The 19,912-nt window shown below is 45.1% G+C and overlaps 1 protein-coding gene across 1 annotated transcript in view; it reads left to right on the top strand.

The window, feature by feature from the left end:
- The window catches only part of LOC310746417 (prostatic acid phosphatase-like), a 38,009-nt gene extending 21,217 nt beyond the window's left edge, over positions 1-16,792 (top strand). Inside the window, exons 11-18 of the mRNA XM_083580132.1 lie at positions 6,806-6,958; positions 8,067-8,168; positions 9,189-9,293; positions 10,362-10,494; positions 10,999-11,072; positions 12,695-12,801; positions 15,091-15,266; positions 16,583-16,792. Of these exons, the coding sequence (XP_083436258.1) occupies positions 6,806-6,958; positions 8,067-8,168; positions 9,189-9,293; positions 10,362-10,494; positions 10,999-11,072; positions 12,695-12,801; positions 15,091-15,259 (843 nt within the window). The 3' untranslated portion in view covers positions 15,260-15,266; positions 16,583-16,792. The remainder of the gene's footprint in view (positions 1-6,805; positions 6,959-8,066; positions 8,169-9,188; positions 9,294-10,361; positions 10,495-10,998; positions 11,073-12,694; positions 12,802-15,090; positions 15,267-16,582) is intronic.
- The last annotated feature ends 3,120 nt before the right edge of the window (positions 16,793-19,912 follow it).

The raw sequence follows: 19,912 nt of genomic DNA, 5'->3' as shown, positions 1-19,912 counted from the left end.
AGCTAAGCGTATTGTGTTGTGCTGATGTCCTCCTTGACTGACCATGCTGTGGAACCTTGATGTCCATGATCATTTGCCCATGCGAATACTTCAAGTGAGACTGTGAGATTCTATGCATAGCTATCTATGCAGAATATCTTATCGATACGCTTGGTCTATGGTTGCTCCCATCACTTTCATATCTGTACCTCGGTCCTGGATGACTTATTACGCGCACTAGCAACCAGGAACAGCCAATATGGCAGAGCACTGGTGTATTGCTGCCTGCCTAGCCATTAGCAGAGACTAGAGTGTCCTTCCTTTTGGAGAAGAATCATAGGGCACAGCCTCCGGGCATCTGTTGGGTGGTGAGTGTGGTCCTCCAGCCCTACAGAATTTGACCCCTCCTCCTCTGCCTGATGTTCTTCCTGGAAGTCTGAGACTGCAACCTCCCCATTATCTTTGGTTCCCTGCCCATAAGCAGAGACCTAAGTGTCTTTCCTTTTGGAGAAAAACCATGGGGCACAGCCTCCAGGCAAGTGTGGTCCTCCAGTCCTACACAATTTGGCATTTCCTTTTCAGTCCTTGACTATATTACAAAAATACATAAATCAGTATCCATCAAGTTAAACTCTAAGATCAAATAATAATAATAATAATAATAATAATAATAATAATAATAATAATAATTTTATTTATATCCCGCCCTCCCCAGCCGAAGCCGGGCTCAGGGCGGCTAACAACAATCAAATAATCAAACAATCAAATAATCCAACATTCTAAAAACATTTCATTATAAAAATTAATTAAAATCAAATTGATGGCAACCGTTAAGCAAAATTCTGTGCAGGTTGCCAGAGGAGGGAGTCAGGCTGCGCCCTGACCAAAGGCCTGGTGGAACAACTCTGTCTTGCAGGCCCTGCGGAAAGATGTCAGGTCCCGCAGGGCCCTAGTCTCTTGTGACAGAGCATTCCACCAGATTGGAGCTGCAGCCGAGAAAGCCCTGGCTCTAGTTGAGGCCAACCTAACCTCTCTGTGGCCTGGGACCTTCAGGATGTTTTTATTTGCAGACCGTAGGTTCCTCTGTGGGGCATACCAGGAGAGGCGGTCCCGTAGGTACGAGGGTCCTAGGCTGTATAGGGCTTTAAAGGTTAAAACCAGCACCTTAAACCTGCTCCTGTACTCCACCAGGAGCCAGTGCAGCTGGTATAGTACCGGATGAATGTGATCTCGCAGCAAAGACCCCATAAGGAGTCTCGCCGCGGCATTCTGTACCCGCTGGAGTTTCTGGGTCAGTCTCAAGGGCAGCCCCACGTAGAGCGAGTTACAATAATCCAGTCTGGAGGTGACCGTCGCATTGATCACAGTGGCTAGGTCAGGGCGAGAGAGATAAGGGGCTAACTGCTTAGCTTGGCGGAGATGAAAAAATGCCGCCTTTGTTATAGCTGTAATCTGCGCCTCCATAGAGAGGGAGGTATCGAAGATTACACCCAAACTCTTAACGGACGGTGCTGGCACTAATTGCACCCCCGCAAGAGATGGGAGTTGCCCCCTCAATCCCATATCGTCCCGTCCCAACCAGAGGACCTCTGTCTTCGAAGGATTTAACTTCAACCGGCTCCCACGTAACGATCCAGCCACAGCTTCCAGACATCTGGTCAGTGTGTCTGGGGCCGAGTCAGGATGGCCATCCATCAACAGACAGAGTTGGGTGTCATCGGCATACTGATGGCAACCCAGCCCAAAACTCCGTACAAGCTGGGCGAGGGGGCGCATAAAGATGTTAAAAAGCATCGGGGAGAGTATCGCACCCTGAGGCACTCCACACACCAAGGAGTGGCGCGATGACAATTCCCCCCCAAGCGCCACCCTCTGTCCCCGACCAGAGAGAAACGAGCGCAGCCATTGAAGGACTGTGCCCTGGATCCCCACGGCGGCAAGGCGGTGGTCCAGGAGTTCGTGATCAACCATGTCAAAGGCTGCTGACAGGTCTAGAAGAATCAGCAGCCCCGACCCGCCTCGATCCAGCTGCCTGCGGAGATCATCTGTTAGGGCGACCAGAGCCGTCTCGGTCCCATGACCAGCGTGGAAGCCGGACTGGAATGGATCCAGAGCCGATTTAGAGATTTAGAGAGAGTCTCCACCCCTTGGTTTGATCTTTATAAAACACAACTTTTCCCCTTCCCACCTTCACTAACTAGGCAATTCATAATTACTGCCAGGAGCAACGAGGTCAGTGATGCATCTGCTACACAGGTTCAATAGCTGTGGCTTCGACTTCTTCATCCTGTTCTTGGGTTTGCTTCTCCCGAGTATCACAGGAAGGAAACTGAAGTATGTTGCATTGGTAAGCGTGACGTCTTCTTTTTGTTGCTAACAATGACCTTGACATTGCAGATTTGTGCAATTCCTCTTTCTATAGCCTGATTCCACGAATAATAATGTGCATTTTGTACAGCTGAGGTGCAATAGTCTTATTTCAAAGATGATTTCAGATATTTTTATTTTCTCATCCCCTCTCTTTTGGGGGGGGCAGGCAGGGAGGAAGGCCGTTTTGCATAATTCTTTCTTCCTACACAATGCCTGGGAATGATGTTCAGTCCAGGGCATTGCAGAGCATGCAAAATGGTGGCCAGGCTTCCAATGCATTTGCTCCAAGAAAGTGAGGAGAAAATGAATGCGGTGGTGTTGCTGCTGCTGAGCCCTCCTTCCCAAGACACCGTTGGGAGGAATTTTCCTTCCCCAGGAGAAACTTGGTAAAATTGTCCCCCAATTCCTTTGCTCACAAACAGAATGGAGTGTTTTGAGAGGCAATTAGCACCCAGCCATAGCATTGTGTAGGGACGCGGGTGGCGCTGTGGGTTAAACAACAGAGCCTAGGACTTAGAATCATAGAATCATAGAGTTGGAAGAGACCACAAGGGCCATCGAGTCCAACCCCCTGCCAAGCAGGAAAACCTAGCAGTTCGAAAGCACGTCATGTGCAAGTAGATAAATAGGTACCGCTCCGGCGGGAAGGTAAACAGTGTTTCCGTGTGCTGCTCTGGTTCGCCAGAAGCGGCTTAGTCATGCTGGCCACATGACCCGGAAGCTCCCTCAGCCAGTAAAGTGAGATGAGCGCCGCAACCCCAGAGTCGGCCACGACTGGACCTAATGGTCAGGGGTCCCTTTACCTTTACAGCATTGTGTACCACCTTCACAGAACACATTGTGGATCTGATCAAATAGGCATATAAAGCCAGTTTATTTCTATGTTGTCACTGGGGCAAAATTCAATTCATTTTTCATTTCAGTTTCTGAACCAGGGATGCCAACTTGAATAAAATATTGGGGGGGGGGGCCAGATAAGCCCCACCCCACATAATCGATCACATGACACCGCACACACACACTATTTGAATGGCAATGCCCAGCAACTTTGGGGGGGCAGCCCCCTCAAATATTTTATTGGGGGGTGGCTGAAGTTGGCTCCTATGATGGCAGCTGAAAAACAGCTATCCTTGTAAATTCACATCTTTCTGAATTTTGCAATGTAGTTATCCAGCTCACATACAAAATGCATTATATTGGAGAAGCGATCTCCACACAGTCTTCAGAGGCAACCCTTGTGCACTGCATTGTAATAGTCTATCCTGGAGGCAACCAGAGCATGAAAACATGCAAAGTGACTTGCAGTATCTGTGTTTCTGGTGCCTGCATTCAGATGTGATACAAAACTATGGTTAAGTACTGCATGAATGAATATTGGGTTTGTAATTCCCCCATTCCCTTTCCTCCTCCATCACAGCTGGAGCATTTACTTCCATGTTCGACTAACTGCAGTTCATCTTTTTTTTCCAAACTGAGGCGAACGGTGGCTGGTTTTAACCGTGCTTTGCCCTTAACAGTTTACTTCAAACCCATGGTTTATGACTCTTGGTCATTCAGCAAAACCATAATCTGTAACTCTCAGTTTAAGCCTAGGTTGAAAAAGGAAGCAAATGTTTCTGATTTTTTCCTTGCAGTTCCATGGGAGGAAGAGAGGGATGGAGAAGACATGTGCAGATATTAAACCAGCTTTCCCTAACTTGCTACTTTAGACAGCAATTCCCATCAAACCCAGCCAGCATGGCCCAAGTTCAGGGATGATGGGAGTTGTAGTCAAAAAAAGGGGAAAGGAACCAGATAAAGTAAGGCTATACTAAACCACAGCGCTTTGAGAGGGGGTGTAAAAAATGAGGTTGCGGTACTCATTTCTTGATAAAAAGTGTTGTGGGTGCCAGCACAAAATGGCTGAAGCAGACAGAGAGAGATGATGATCATGAACTTCTGAGTACCATCACACAAAAAAGCACTGTCTGAAGGACAGGGAATAAAAATGTCAAATCAAACAAGTAAGTAAATACGCCAGAGCTTGAACAAACATTTGCTTAATTGAATTTAAAGTGGCTAGCTTTGTGAAGAACACACAGTGCATGGAATATTCTGCTTGAACCTGAATATAAATTCAAGAGACAGGGAGCTGATTTTGCAAACTATATGTATTTTGAGTATAAGAAAACGTTTCATTCTTTCTTTGCTTCCTTTTTATGGATGAACCCCAGTAAAGTTACATGTAAATTATTACTTATAATTTGCAGCACAGAACTGTATTCTTGACAGCCTTTTATTTTGTAAATCTGTTACCTCTAGAACAGGGGTTTCCAAACCCATCACTTTTATCCAGGTGATCTGCAGCATGTCCTCATTAAATAGTCATATTGATTTTTTGAGCTATGGCAAGAAAGTGAGTGTCTAATTCAGATAAATTGCAAACAATTCTAGTTTCTCTGAAAACTAATACGGTCTCCGAACCATTTTACTAGGTTTACCGACATGGCGACAGAAGCCCCCTTTCATCTTTTCCCACTAATGTTGTCAAGGAAGATGCTTGGCCACAAGGATTCGCACAACTCACGAAGGTTTGATAGCTGCTCTTAGAAATGGAAGCATATTTTGTTTCATATGTTTACATTTATTTCATGCTCATTAAGATACTAATTAATCAAAATATACTCCAAATGTTTTATTTATTTTTTTTAAGTTAACAGTATCTAAATACAGGTGTTAACCTTGCTGTTGTCCTGAACTTGTGAAAAAGAGCAGAGCTTAGCTTTTTCATGATGCTGTAATGTACAATCAACATTGTCATCCTAGAATACACAAAGTCTTTATCCTCGGAATGGGCAGCCAAATGTATCAATCAGTTTTACATGCCTACTTTTCTTTTCTTTTCCCCTCAGCTTGGAATGCAGCAGCAATACGAATTGGGCCAATTCATAAGGAAGAGATATGAGGGCTTCTTAAGTACTGACTACAAGCCAAAGGAAGCAAGTATTGGAACTAACAAGAGACTTTAGCCCTGTTCATTTAGTGTTAACATTTATACAAACATAACGTTAGAGTCAAACTTCAGGTGAACTTTGGATTGGGACAAGCAGTTGCAAGTAGAAGTGGAGGATGTGTGTCTTCAGGGCAAGGGGAAACTGAGAATTGGTTTCCCCTATTTACTCAAATTTACCCAACTTTACTCATAATTCCCATCCCCATGTGCCCCAAATCTCCTTGTCCAGCAGCAGTGGCAGAGCTAACAAGAGACTTTCCCCCTGTTCATTTAGCAGTAACATTTATGGAAACATAACAGGTGAGTTTCCCCCATGCTCTTTAGATCGGGACAAGCAAATACAAGCAGAAGTGGAGAATGTGTGTGGAGGGAACGACAAATGATTTCCCTTTGGGGTTCTAAACTTACTCACAGTTGCGATCCCTGTGTGCCCCAAATCTCCTTGTCCAGCAGCAGTGCCAGGGACTGCTGCCAAATACCGTATTTTTCGCTCTATAAGATGCACCAGACCACAAGACGCACCTAGTTTTTGGAGGAGGAAAACAAGAAAAAAAATATTCTGAATCTCAGAAGCCAGAACAGCAAGAGGGATCACTGTGCAGTGAAAGCAGCAATCCCTCTTGCTGTTCTGGCTTCTGGGATAGCTGCGCAGCCTGCATTCGCTCCATAAGACGCACCCACATTTCCCCTTACTTTTTAGGAGGGGAAAAGTGAGTCTTTTAGAGCAAAAAATACAGTATGTCTGTTTCCATGCTTCCTCCTCTGTTATCAGCATGGCAGCAGAGGAAAGAAGGTGAAGACCCCTCTCTCTCTTTTCCCATGTCCTCCTCTTCTTTGGTCCTCTCTGACCCACCCCCATTATTATTGTAACGTCCCCTGGGACCTTACGGTGAAGGGCAGGGAATAAATTAAAATTATAACACTCACAACAAAAAAAATAAGAACAACACTGGGGAATAAGCCCCAGAAATCATTGACATTTCCCAGCATTTGGTGATTGAGGAAGAGAAGGGGGTTCTTCACTGGCTTGGACTAAACGAAAAGCTGGAGAAGGACTGGGTTCCAATGCTCGCCACATTTTAAGGCACATGCTATGAACTGCTATGGTTTGTATTCTGAGAAAATGAATTGTGAAGTCCAGTGACACGACTCACACTTTCACATACCCACATGAACTCGCCAGCCCTCACAACAGAGTGAACACGCAGGAACAGGTGGCCTGTCAGTCAAATCTACCTCATGGCTCCTGGCAGAAAAAGGGAAGAAATATTCACCAATGATTCTCAAATGTTGTTCTTTCTTCTGTTTCTCTTTGGGGTATATGCTTAATGTCCAAGTCTCCCCAAGAGAGTATTTTACTGGGATTCAAATCAACTTTACGTAGAATTATACCTTCGGTTGTAGGATCAAAAAAAAAACCAACACTATCCTATAACTACACTTTTCCTTTTTTCCGCTCTCTAGATTTATGTCCGAAGTACAGATACTGATCGAACCATTATGAGCGCTCAAGCCAATCTGGCCGGACTCTTTCCTCCTAAAGGAAACCAAATCTGGAACAAAAAGATCCTTTGGCAACCAATTCCAGTTCATACTGTGCCACGTTCAGATGACAAGGCAAGAAAGCGTGTGGTATTTTTAACCTTTCCTGCTCCCTGTGCAATGAAAACATGGGCTGGATCCAGACACATCAAAGAAGCGTTTCAGTTTAAAGTGTGGTCAATTTAAACAGGGAAAACAGGTAGAGAAAAACAGGACTCCATGTCGCCTCCTGGTGGCACAATATTATATCGCACATACAACACATACAAATCACTTTTTCTTTACCATTCCAGCTGAATCCATGGTAACCTAAAAGAGAATATAAACCGTATTTTTCATCCCATAGGACGCTCTGTCCCATAGGACGCACCTAGTTTTTTTGGGGAAAATAAAGGGAAATTTTTTTCCCTTTATTTCCCCCCCCCAAAAGCAGGTCGGGGAAACCGAACCAGGTCGAGGAACAGCGGGATGGCGGCACTGCGCCTCCTTGCTGTCCCCTGAGCTTGTGGGGCTGGCCGATGTCTGTCCGGTGCGCGGGGCGCTCTGCTTCAAGGCGCCCCTTGCGCCGGGCGGCAGGCTGCTATCCGCAGCGTAGGGAGCCCTGCGGATGTGTTCCCGAAGCGTCGGGAGCTCTGCTTTCAGGGCTGCCTAGGCTGCGGATGTGTTCCTGAAGCCTGGAGAGCAAGAGGAGTCGGTGCGCACCGACCCCTCTCGCTCTCCAAGCTTCAGCGAAAGCCTGCATTCGCCCCATAGGACGCACCCAGATTTCCCCTTCATTTTTGGAGGGGAAAAAGTGCGTCCTATAGGGCGAAAAATACGGTATATGCAGGCACGCACACACACATTAACAGAGAGAACACAGACCTATTCAAGGTGTAGACAGGTATATATTAAGAGAGTTTGAGATCTATATATTAAGAGAGAGAAATAGAAGGCTTAGACCTGTAATCCTGGGTTGGAGGTGTAATGCAACAGAAATCAGACTCCAGCCTCAAGAGTCTCAACAGCATCAAGCTTTAAGCATTTTCCCGCCTGCCAAAGTATTGAATGTGTGCAAACAACCTCAGACTATTAATCATAATCCAAATTTAGGATGGACACATGGATTATGCACAGGCAGGAGACACCATCAGGAGGCCTTTGTAGTTAGTTAATACATTTTATTTATTTGTTCTTATTTTAGTTGTTGTATTTTCCTGTCAAAGCCAAATGTCCGAAATATGACCAACTTCTAAAGGAAACGTTTGAATCCGCAACAGTCGGGGGAGGAATAAAAAAACACATGGTAAGAAAGGGAGAGGTGATAACTTTAAGGCTGCAGTCCCTGCAAGGCAGTCCCACTGACATCAATGGGTCTTACTTTTGAGTAGACCTTCCGAGGAATGTGCAGCAAATGTCTGATTTGACAGCCAAACCGTCGTGGCGCCAGACTATAAACCTGTTTGCTCATGACAAATTTGTCGCCGCTGTTTTCTTCCAGGTCATTTTTTAAAAAAATTAGTTGTGCAAGTGCTCCTCTAGGCTACTTAAAACAAGAGATGTATCAACTGACCAATAGGGAAACTCTATCTCTATCTGAAAATGCAACACATGTACTTGCATATGTAGCTTTGAAGTGTTTTATTTCTGTTGTTCTCGCTTGCAAAATAAACAGAAAATAAATTTTCCCAAAAGGGAAAGATGTCTAGACAGATTGTCATGTTCAGGGGTCAGCAAACTTTTTCAGCAGGGGGGTAGTCCACTGTCCCTCAGACCTTGTGGGGAGCCAGACTATATTTGGAAGGGGGGATGAAGGAATTCCTATGCCCCACAAATAACCCAGAGGTGCATTTTAAATAAAAGGACACATTCTACTCATGTAAAAACATGCTGATTCCCGGACCGTCCGCGGGCTGGATTTAGAAGGCGATAGGGCCGGATCCAGCCCCCAGGCCTTAGCTTGCCTACCCATGGTCTTGTTGTTTTGGCAGGGAAGACAAGAGCACTTCCAGATTTGCAGGGTCCAATGTCAGTGTGCTTAACCCCTTCCCTTCTGAATACCAGAAGGGAATGAAGGGTCCCTTCCGCTTTCTTTGAGTGGCAGGTCGGAATGACGGGAAAGGGCCCCCAATTTGCTCCCTTCCCATCATCTGGGAAGTGAAGAAACTGATCTTTTTATTCTTGAAAAGCCTGTACAGTATTAAAGGACAGGGCTAAACTTTGCCAAATCATAAGATGCCAATCCCCGCAGGAACAGGCGCTATTGATCCCTGCGTACCCATTCGCACTCAGTGATTTATTGATCCTTCTGCTCTTTCTCTTTCAGGGATTTCTAGGTAAAATGGCAGCTAACATGGGATACGACTTGCCGACGATTCTGGATTATAAAAGTCTCAAACTCTGGAAGGCATACGATGCTTTAGTTGTTCAGGTATTTCTAAGAAAACTTTATCACTCATCCGGCTCCAATAACAACAACAAAATAATAGGTTAGAACAAGATCTGGCAACCAAAGGCAAATGAGAGCACTTCATGTGGAACAATGATTAGCCAATGGCGGAGCTTCATGCTCCGGCACCGGGGGGCGGAGAGCAAGTGGGTGCGCGGCTAGCATGCGCCCCGGGGGCGTGCGCTCCCCCCACACCCCTCTTCCTCCACCAGTGTGATTAGCGGCCCTGTTTTCAATACTGCTTGTGTCACCATAGCAACAGAAACTGCAGAGTGGTCCAAGCTACTGTTTAGACCCAGGGGTGCCAACTTGAATAAAATATGGGGGGCAGGTAAGCCCTACCCCCGTAATCAATCACATGGTGTGGCATACACACGCCATTTGGGGGCAATGCCTATCAACTTTGGGCCTGCCCCCCTCAAATATTTTATTGGGGGACCCGAAGGGACTGTGGCCTCTAGGAGTTGGCTCCTATGTCACCAGGGAAGGGGAAAGGGAAGAAATAAATGTCCCATAATGAGCTCCGGCTACTTAGTTTCTGTGGCACAGGAAACACATCACCTGTACTGGGCCACCTCTTTAGTTATGGAAAGGCCCATTCTCCCAAAAAGGAGACTCTATCAGGCTAAGCTCATCCATCTTGGCTGACCACTCTAGCAGTCATTTTATTTAAACACCAGAGTCACAGGGTTGGGGAGGTGACTCCAAAAACCTATTTAGTCTAACTCTAATCTTAGAACCACAGAAATTTATTCAGACCAAGGACTCAGCTACACTCAGTCAACTATATCATTATAACTGTGTTATAAACATGTGACACCTTTTTTTTTAACTGTGTGTAGATCCAGCCCCAGCCTCCTCTCATTATAACATGTTTTTATCGGCTCTGGTTTTTGTTGGTGGTTGTGAGCAACTTTATGTAAACCAAAAGGTGGCATGTAATGGGTTTTCCTAAATATAGATATGAAACAAGAGAAGAGGTAACTGTGAAGGGGGGGGGAGGGCTTGGATCACAGGAAGGAAAAAACCTTCTTTTTTCCCCAACTGTAGAAAATCCATAACCAGCCTCGACCAGACTGGGCTGATGATCAAGCCATGGAGGAATTGGGAAAGCTTTTGGCCTTTTCTTTACATGCCATGTTTGGGGTACACAAAAGAGTAGAAAAATCACAACTACAAGGAGGTAAGGAGGGAAAATTCAATATGACATGCATGTATCCTTGTTTATCTTAAGTGGGGGCAGCTATTTTTTTAATTTTTTTGCCTCAGGGGCTGCGCTGAGGGTTGGACACACATACCTCAAGGGGCACATGACTCATGTGTGCAAAAGCACATGTATGTGTGTATGCCTACCTCTGCACCCGTCCAGCATGGGCCTAGGCTGCTCCCGTCACCATCCAGAGAGTGATGAGCAAACGCCTTTGTGGTTTCCAGCCTCTGCCGGGGAAACAGCCAGGCTCTACAACATGTATTGATCACGTTATTATTGGTGACAGTGGTTGTGTTTGGAGGGCATTGCTAGGATTCCATATCACCTTGAAAACAACAACAACAACAAAGTTAGATGTTCTCAGTCCCAGCTTTTTGGGGAGCAGGGAGGAGTCATCACAGTGATAAAGGGGAGTGAAAGGCTTGGGATGGCTTACTGGTTTCACCATCATTTGTATTCTTTCTCATCACCATTAAGGTCTCCTTTTGGAAGATATTTTGCGTCAGATGACACAAATTACTGATGGAAGAAAAATGTTAATGTATTCAGCTGTACGTATGAACATTTTTTAAATTGACCAAACCTTCTATAGCTCACATTTTCCTGCTCCTTTCTAGCTCCCCTTTCTGTTTGGCAACACTATTTGTCTACTCAATTCACATTACGTTCGTCACATATTTTAAATGTTGGGTTGAAAGCTAACACTTTTAAATTTGAAGGGAAAGCAGCTGTGCCCCTGATCTGTGACCCTGCCCTCCTGATTCGGATTGGGCCCCACACAGTACATTGTACTTGGGAATATATGGGGAGGCTTGAGGCTAGGAAACCTGCAGAGCCCTCCAACCCAGGTCAGGTGTGGTGTGCTCTTTCTGCAAAACAGAAGTGGAAATCTCACACATATACAAGATTAAGGCAACATCTCACTGATACTGAAGGCAACCTCAAGGCCATCCCCAGGTCTCATGAGTACAACTTAAAAGACAACAATAATGCAAAAAATAAATAAATCTCAGTTAGATTCTGGAGTCATGTTCTGGGGCAGAAAGGGGAGATCCCAAGTGTCTTGTAACATGTTGTCAGTTTCAGTGCTGGCATGTATTTGCTAAAGGGCTTTCTCCATTCTGTTACCGCTCACATTCTGTATTCCAAACCACAAATCATTCATTTTTCAATATGAATATGACAGGTTCTTACATAATTCACATTGTCAAGTTTTACTTTGTTATTGGCGCTGGATATAGACATGTGCCTCCTCTCCTCAGGGAGCAGAGTTGCGTATTGACTCCAAAATGCTTAATAACCCTACTCAGTACTTTCTTGTAAACGTTAAACACAATGGAAGGGAAATCAAAGCCTGCAGAACCCCACAGCACCCAAGCCACCTTGCCAAAGCACCACCTTCTGGGAACAACCATCCAAGTTGGAACAGAACAACTGCAAAACAACTTCCCCTACTCCCAACTCAGATAGCCTCTCAGAAGAATTCCATGGCTGGTGGCAATAAAAACCCCTGAGAGATCAAGGAGACCCCACAGGGACATACTCTACCTTTCCATTGTTCATACATAGGACCTGCCTGTGCAATCCTTTTTAGGGCAGATAAATTGCATGACTGGAGTACACACATTTTATGTACAATATGTGTATACAGTCCTAGATTCATATGCAGAAGAGTGAGTAGCATAAACTTTATTTCAAATGGATGTATGCAGAATGAAGCACAAATGTGAAGTAACTACATGTTTAAACAATACTGAATAAATGTCTGAAACAAGGTCCTACATCCCCGGGGCTGCACATTTCATTCTCTTTAAATTCTTGCTTGGGTAATCTTGTAAAAGGGGTCCTTTTGCAATTAAATCCATTGCATGTCATAGACCACAGTGGAGGACTTTGTCTGATACAGCATCCTTGGAACTTAAGGCCGGCCCAAGACATTTTGGCACTTGAGGTGGACACAAAATGTAGTGAAGATCTGCCTCAGGAACAAAGGGGAAATAAAGATTGACATTGTTACCTGCTGCCCCTGTACAACTTGCCACCTGAGGCAGTCATCTCACCTTGCCTCATGGGTGGGCCGGCCCGGCTTAGAGCTAACAGTGTCTAAGTACTCTATACACAAACACACTTCTGTCATGGGAGTAGTAAGGAATTCTTTATTTTCTTTTTATAGCATGATGTCACACTAGTAGCTCTCCAGGTAGCATTGGGTGTTTTCAAAGAACATCTACCTCCCTTCGCCGCTTGCCATTTTTTTGAGCTATATCAAGAAGACAATGCGTAAGTACTTATGCATAGATAAAATAATCAGCAATGGTATATTGGGTAAACAAGATTCACTCACCTTCTCAAACCTGCACAGAACACAGTATTTCTTCTCACAATTTGTGTACTGCTAAAATGAGTAAAAAAAAAGTTGTGTTCCCAGACTCTCCAAGTGTTCCTATTTTCCAAGGACACCCCCAGTTTAGAGAAGCTGTCCCAGTTTCTGATTTGATCCCAGAACTTCCCACTTTTCCTTAGAAAGTCCCTATTTTCATTGGAGAAATGTTGGAGGGTATGGAATTATCCCAGCCCTGAGCTGTCTGAAGGCAATCCTGTATAGGGAAGGTTGTTTTTAATGTTTAACATATTATCATGTTTTTATATACCGTATTTTTTGCTCTATAGGACGCACCTGACCATAGGACGCACCTTGTTTTAGAGGGGGAGAACAAGAAGAAAAAAATCTCCCCCTCTCTGCTCAGCGCCCCTTCAGCAAAGCGGCAGGAGAAATGGAGCCCCTTCCATTTCTCCTCCTGCTTGGCTGAAGGGACACTGCACAGCTCTCCCTCTCTGCTGAAGCCAGGAGAGTCTTGCTCTCCCGGCTTCAGCAAAGGGAACCTGAAGCCTGTGGAGCGCAGCGGGAATTTGCGCTGCGCTCCGAAGGCTTCAGGCAGCTATCCTTGAAGCCTGGAGAGCGAGAGGGGTCGGTGCGCACCGACCCCTCTTGCTCTCCAGGCTTCAGCGAAAGCAACGCGAAGCTTCCGGAGCGCGGAGGAAGCACTTCTTCTGTGCTTCGGAGGGTTTGCATTGCTATCGCTGAAGCCAAGGAGCCTGTATTCGCTCCATAAGACGCACACACATTTCCCCTTAATTTTTGGAGGGGAAAAAGTGTGTCCTATAGAGGAAAGAATATGATACGTTGGAAGCTGCCCAGAGTGGCTGGGGCAACCCAGTAAGATGTGTGGGGTATGAATTATCATTATGGAATGGGACGTCCCTATTTTCATTGGAGAAATGTTGGAGTGTATGCATTCCTCTGTGTTTGAGCTTGACACCCGGCTGTCCAAAATGCTATTGGAAGTGCATTTCATAGGTGAATGGCTGAGGTGTACCTGCCTTTGAAAGACAGAAAGGAATTGAAAGGGTTGAGCCACACTTTGTGCCAGCGTTCTTCAATCTAGAGTCCCCAGATGTTGTTGGACTGCAGCTGCTTTCATCTCATTTCATCTTGAGCCAACAGTGTGACGCGGCAGCTAAAAAAGCCAATGCAATTCTGGGCTGCATCAATAGGAGTATAGAATCTAGATCAAGGGAAGTAATAGTGCCACTGTATTCTGCTCTGGTTAGACCTCACCTGGAGTACTGTGTCCAGTTCTGGGCACCACAGTTCAAGAAGGACACTGACAAACTGGAACGTGTCCAGAGGAGGGGAACCAAAATGGCCAAAGGCCTGGAAACGATGCCTTATGAGGAATGGCTAAGGGAGCTGGGCATATTTAGCCTGGAGAAGAGGAGGTTAAGGGGTGATATGATAGCCATGTTCAAATATATAAAAGGATGTCACATAGAGGAGGGAGAAAGGTTGTTTTCTGCTGCTCCAGAGAAGCGGACACGGAGCAATGGTTCCAAACTACAAGAAAGAAGATTCCACCTAAACATTAGGAAGAACTTCCTGACAGTAAGAGCTGTTCGACTGTGGAATTTGCTGCCAAGGAGTGTGGTGGAGTCTCCTTCTTTGGAGGTCTTTAAGCAGAGGCTTGACAACCATATGTCAGGAGTGCTCTGATGGTGTTTCCTGCTTGGCAGGGGGTTGGACTCGATGGCCCTTGTGGTCTCTTCCAACTCTATGATTCTATGATTCTATTCTATGATTCTATGATTCTATTCTATGATTCTATGATTCTAACATCGACGGTCTTAAGACATAAGGCGGCTGCTGAAGCAACAGTTGCATTTTGCATGTAGGTCCTTCGGTGTTTTGCCACCTCTGCACAAATCCCATTGTGGTGCATGCAAAGGTGTGCTTGAGAGGGCAGGTGGGGACACACTTGAATTGCAGGATAGATGCACTGAAGGAAAGAAATGGAGTGGGCATTGCCAGACAGCAGCAGTGCACAGCAGGGATAGTGGGCGGCGGGGACAGGGGTGGAGGCCAGGCACCCACAGCAAAAGTTCTGTGGGTAACCGCCCCCCCCCGGCCCCCTGGAGTTAGCGCCAATGTCCCTGGGCAATATATGGCTGCATCTTATGAGAATGACCACATAGGAATCCAATCAGGGGGTGACCTGACTTTCTTCTATTCAGTGAGTACACCATCGAGATGTACTATCGGACCAGTACTGATGCTCCACCTCAACAGCTCGTTTTGCCAGGCTGTGAAGCGGCTTGTCCCTTTCATCAGTTTAAACAACTGCTTCATGATGTCGTACCAGAGAACTGGGAAGCAGAATGTAACCGTGGGACGGCATCGTAAATGAGAGGTAAGATAGGGTTGAAACAAACACGTGTAAAATGGATGTGTCATCATTCAAGGTCCCAGCTTGACGTTCCTCTCAAAATCATAATTCAGTGGTACCTCGCGTTAAGTACTTAATTCGTTCCGGAGGTCCGTTCTTAACCTGAAACTGTTCTTAACCTGAAGCACCACTTTAGCTAATGGGGCCTCCTGCTGCCGCTGTGCCGCTGGAGCACGATTTCTGTTCTCATCCTGAAGCAAAGTTCTTAACCTGAGGCACTATTTCTGGGTTAGCGGACTCTGTAACCTGAAGCGTATGTAACCCAAGGTACCACTGTAATTAGAGGGGCTGGACTGTTTGAGGTTTGAAGCTTTAGGAATGCAGCTTCCACCCCCCCCCACCTTCATCCTGCCCCACCCTCAAGACACTGGAAAGCAGACTGCCCTGTTATCCTGGGAACTGTAGTTCGTTAAGGCTGTCGGGAATTGTAGCTTTGTGAGGGTAAAATGCAATTCCCAGTGTACTTTGGAGGAAGTCACTGTTGGGAGGAAAGCTACAACAATTGTAATATGTTACCTAAAAAGGGAATGAAGTGGAAGACATAAAGGCAGCCTATTCTTCCTCCTTACTGATTCCTACTTTTTTAGTAAATACTTACAGTCATACCTCGGGTTACAGATGTTTCAGGTTGCATTTTTCCGGGTTATGGACTGCCGAAACCCGGAAGTACTGGAACGGGCTACTTCTGGGTTTCAGCGGTCGCGCATGCGCAGAAGTGCTAAATCGCACTTTGTGCATGCGCAGAAGCGCCGAATTGCAACCCACGTGTGCGCAGATGCGCAGCTGCGGGTTGCAAACGCTGCAGGTTGCGAACACGCATGCCACACGGATCATGTTCGCAACCCGAGCGTCCACTGTATTGGTAAAAAAATGTTTTACTAAATTTCAACCTTTTTAACATACACAGTCAAAACACACTTTCATATTTTCTCTTATTTTTGTTGACTTCCCACCCCATTTTCCATGGAGTTGCTGTTTCTCCCCTTCTGCTACACCCTGTTTTCTAGCTATCAAATGAAAGCCACAACATTATAATCTAATTCCTTCTGTTGTTCATAGCTCAAACCCTGCTGGCAAGTTCATCACACTATAACACTTCTTTAAATAGTCTGAAAAAGGCATCCATTCTTCCATAAAAACACTCGTCATTAGATTCTCTGAATGCAAATGCATACATAACTTGTAATGACTATCTGCAAATTTCCTAAATATGTATTTCTAAATGTTCGCAGTGTTGTTGACCTTTTGTCATGTTGCTGTTGTCTCTCACCTCCTACCAGGATGAAAAGGAAAGCCAAAGAAAGGGGAAATCAGCAAACTGACGTCCTCAGGAAGGAAACTGGACGGCAAAGTTATAAATCACCGGCAACACTACATGATTGTTGATGCTTTTGTGTGGTGCTCATAATCAAGATTTTCTTCTTCTCGTTGAAAATTCCAATTAAATAAAATCAGGCACATAGGTGCACTAGATTAGCTTGAGCAAACACCATCATTTGCAAGTTAATGTATGTCTATAGATTTAATCTAATTACTTGAGGGTGGGGAAAGCAGGGGTCTATTTTGCAACCTTACTAAGGGTTAGGAATATATGGATATTCCTAATTCCAAACTGCTGCAGAGCTTAACAACCTTTGCCAGAACCCCATTCATCCAAAATGGCTGACACATTTATTATATTACCCTGTATCGGTCCCTACAGCCGCAGCAATGGTTTGACTTCACCCCTGAAGGCACACTCTTCAATTGTCTTCCAAGGCTGATAGCTGCCAACAATAACTTCAGTTGCCACTGTTATTTATCCAGCTGTTAGATTAGTCAGACAGTTTGAATTCTCACACCCCATCTAGACCCAGCGAGAGTCACTGTGCAGTAAAAACACTGACAACTAACTGAGAGTGGAGAAAGAGAGAAAACTCATCAGAAACAATAAAGGAAAAACAGAAAATGGAGGGATATGCTGTAATCATCACACTAGATGTCCTATCAGAACAATCTTTGCATGATCTCAGGTTATCACTGCAGGTTTGTTCTGTTTCTACAGCTTCTATTGCATGGGTAGGCAAACTAAGGCCCAAGGGCCGGATCCGGCCCAATCACCTTCTAAATCCAACCCGTTGACAGTCCGGGAATGAGCGTGTTTTTACATGAGTAGAATGTGTGCTTTTATTTAAAATGCATCTCTGGGTTATTTGTAGGGCATAAGAATTTGTTCATTTTTCCCCCTTCAAAATATAGTCTGCCCCCCCCCCCCACAAGTCTGAGGGACAGTGGACTATCCCCCTGCTGAAAATTTTGCTGCCCCCTGTTCTATTGAATGGAAGCTCTTGCACAGTTCCCACAATTTCAATGGGACTTAGACAGGACTTTTGAAGTCCCTGCTCCCGTGCAATCTGTATAGGTTTTCTAGCTCCCTCCTCCCTGTGCCAGATATGTTGAAAAAGAAATATAGGAATGGTTTGTCCTGCAGGCCATTCATTTGCCTTTGAAGCATCCTACCCAAGTAAAACTGACCTGTGTTTTGTGCGCCAGTAGTGATTTTGGCCCAGAAAAGCGAGATGAGCACTGTAACCCATAGTCACCTTTGACTGGACTTAACCATCCAGGGATCCTTCGCCTTAACTACATAAACAAAAGGAAAAGGTGTTTCCTTCCTCTAGAGTTCTCAAACAGTAGGCATGTACATTTTGCAATGTGTACATTTAGTGGTGCAGCAATAAAACTGCTAGCACATTTGCAAAGTGAAGTATGTTTTCAAATTGGATGGGGGACCATGTCGTGTTGAAATTCCTGCAATGCACAGGGTTTGGACTAGATGACCCTCAGGGTCTCTTCCAATTCTATGTAGTGGGTAAATCGGTTAAAGGGCAGTAGCAGTTAACTATTTTCAAATATCCAGTGGGTCATCAAATCATATTGCGCTCGATAAATACCTTCTTGACTTCTTCTGACTTCATAAGTATTGAAATGTTTGAGGATTTGCCACTGTTTTTCCGTTTATGGAAACTGAAGGAAAAGTTTGTATACTTCTGGGCTCACATACCTCTGGATAATTCTAAACCCAGAAATGTACCCTATGAAAAAACAATTGGAAATCATAAGGTTACCTGTGGGCTTTTCATAATTAACCAGGGTACTTAATGGAGGATAACAAAACCCATTTCGGCCATAATGAATGACCCCAAACAAAGCATGCAGAACAAATACTGTCTATATAGCAAATGGATGTTCCAAAACATCCAAAATGATGAAAAAGCAACTTAATCACTAGAGGTCACTCTATTCCTTCAAATCTCAGAAATAATCAAACAAGAATATTTCCACACTACTTCACTCTAGAATTTCCCCCCCCCCACACACACACACTTTTATGGGGAACTTACATGACATCATCAAATCTTTGTTCTCTGCCCCCTCCCCCCCCCCGTACTTCTATGTTCTCTTTTGAGTGCTCACAAAAGCTGACAGGACAGGGTGGGCTGGATCTCTGCAGGTGTAGACCAGTCTGCCTTGGAAGGGGCATCGTTTTGGCATGTGCACCTTAATCCAAACAAGTCAGAGAGGCTCCAGTTCAAATCTGAGGTGGAGCAGGCAATGACATCCCACCCTCCAACTCAAGGCCAAGTCGTTCTTGGCACCTGAGGCAGAAAATCCCAGAAAAAGCGAAGGGTCATCATAGCACAGCAGGAGAGCAGCTATGATGTCCTCAGAATCTTAGAGAAAGGCTGTGAATGTCACTTCTCAGGAACCCTGCGTAGCCGCTTCCAGTTAGCATAGACAATACCCAGCTTGAGGAACCAACATCCTGACTCACTATGAACCAGCTTTCTACTTAAGTGTGTTTCCTCTTCCCTGGTAGTAAAAAACACAGCAATAATAAATTAAATCACTAACGGTTTGTTTCCCATTCGTGAAACTGCCTCCCTCTGCCTAATTAAAGGACCGACTCTGTAGCCCTTAGCCATCCACTGTCACGTAGAAACATTTGATTATTTTATTTTTTTACTGCTATTTGACCTGCTGAGCTGAGGAATGTTGCTAAACTAACCCAGCTTTTTAGCACAACATTTTCTGCTGTTATTTGTCCCCTGTGCTACAAGTTTTTGATATTTTAGGACTGGCAATTTGGTTATGGTTAGTGAAGATCAGAAGGCCCTTAATGACATCCTTATTGGATGGTACCTCAGGTTAAGAACTTAATTCGTTCTGGAGGTCCGTACTGTACTTAACCTGAGGTACCACTTTAGCTAATGGGGCCTCCCACTGCCGCCGCTACACGATTTCTGTTCTCATCCTGAAGCAAAGTTCTTAACCCAAGGTACTATTTCTGGGTTAGCAGAGTCTGTAACCTGAAGTGTCTATAACCCGAGGTACCACTGTATTGTAATCTGTGGTGTGCAGTCAGTGGACTAGCGGGACTGGGTTGGCCCCTAAACGTTCCTGGTAAATTAGATTAAACCCTGGCACCTCCTTCCCAAAGTCTACAAAGCTTCTGCCCAATTTAGGGAGAGAGGCGTGATGCTCCCGTGTGATGTCGCAACATCACAACATCACTCAAGCTGGCATCTCTGGCTCTGTTTCCCGACGAAAAATATCACGGCTGATTGCAA

This window comes from Podarcis filfolensis, assembly GCF_964270895.1.
Source record: "Podarcis filfolensis genome assembly, chromosome: 12".
NCBI classification, from domain to species: Eukaryota; Metazoa; Chordata; class Lepidosauria; order Squamata; family Lacertidae; genus Podarcis; species Podarcis filfolensis.
This window is presented reverse-complemented; position numbering and strand designations above follow the sequence as displayed.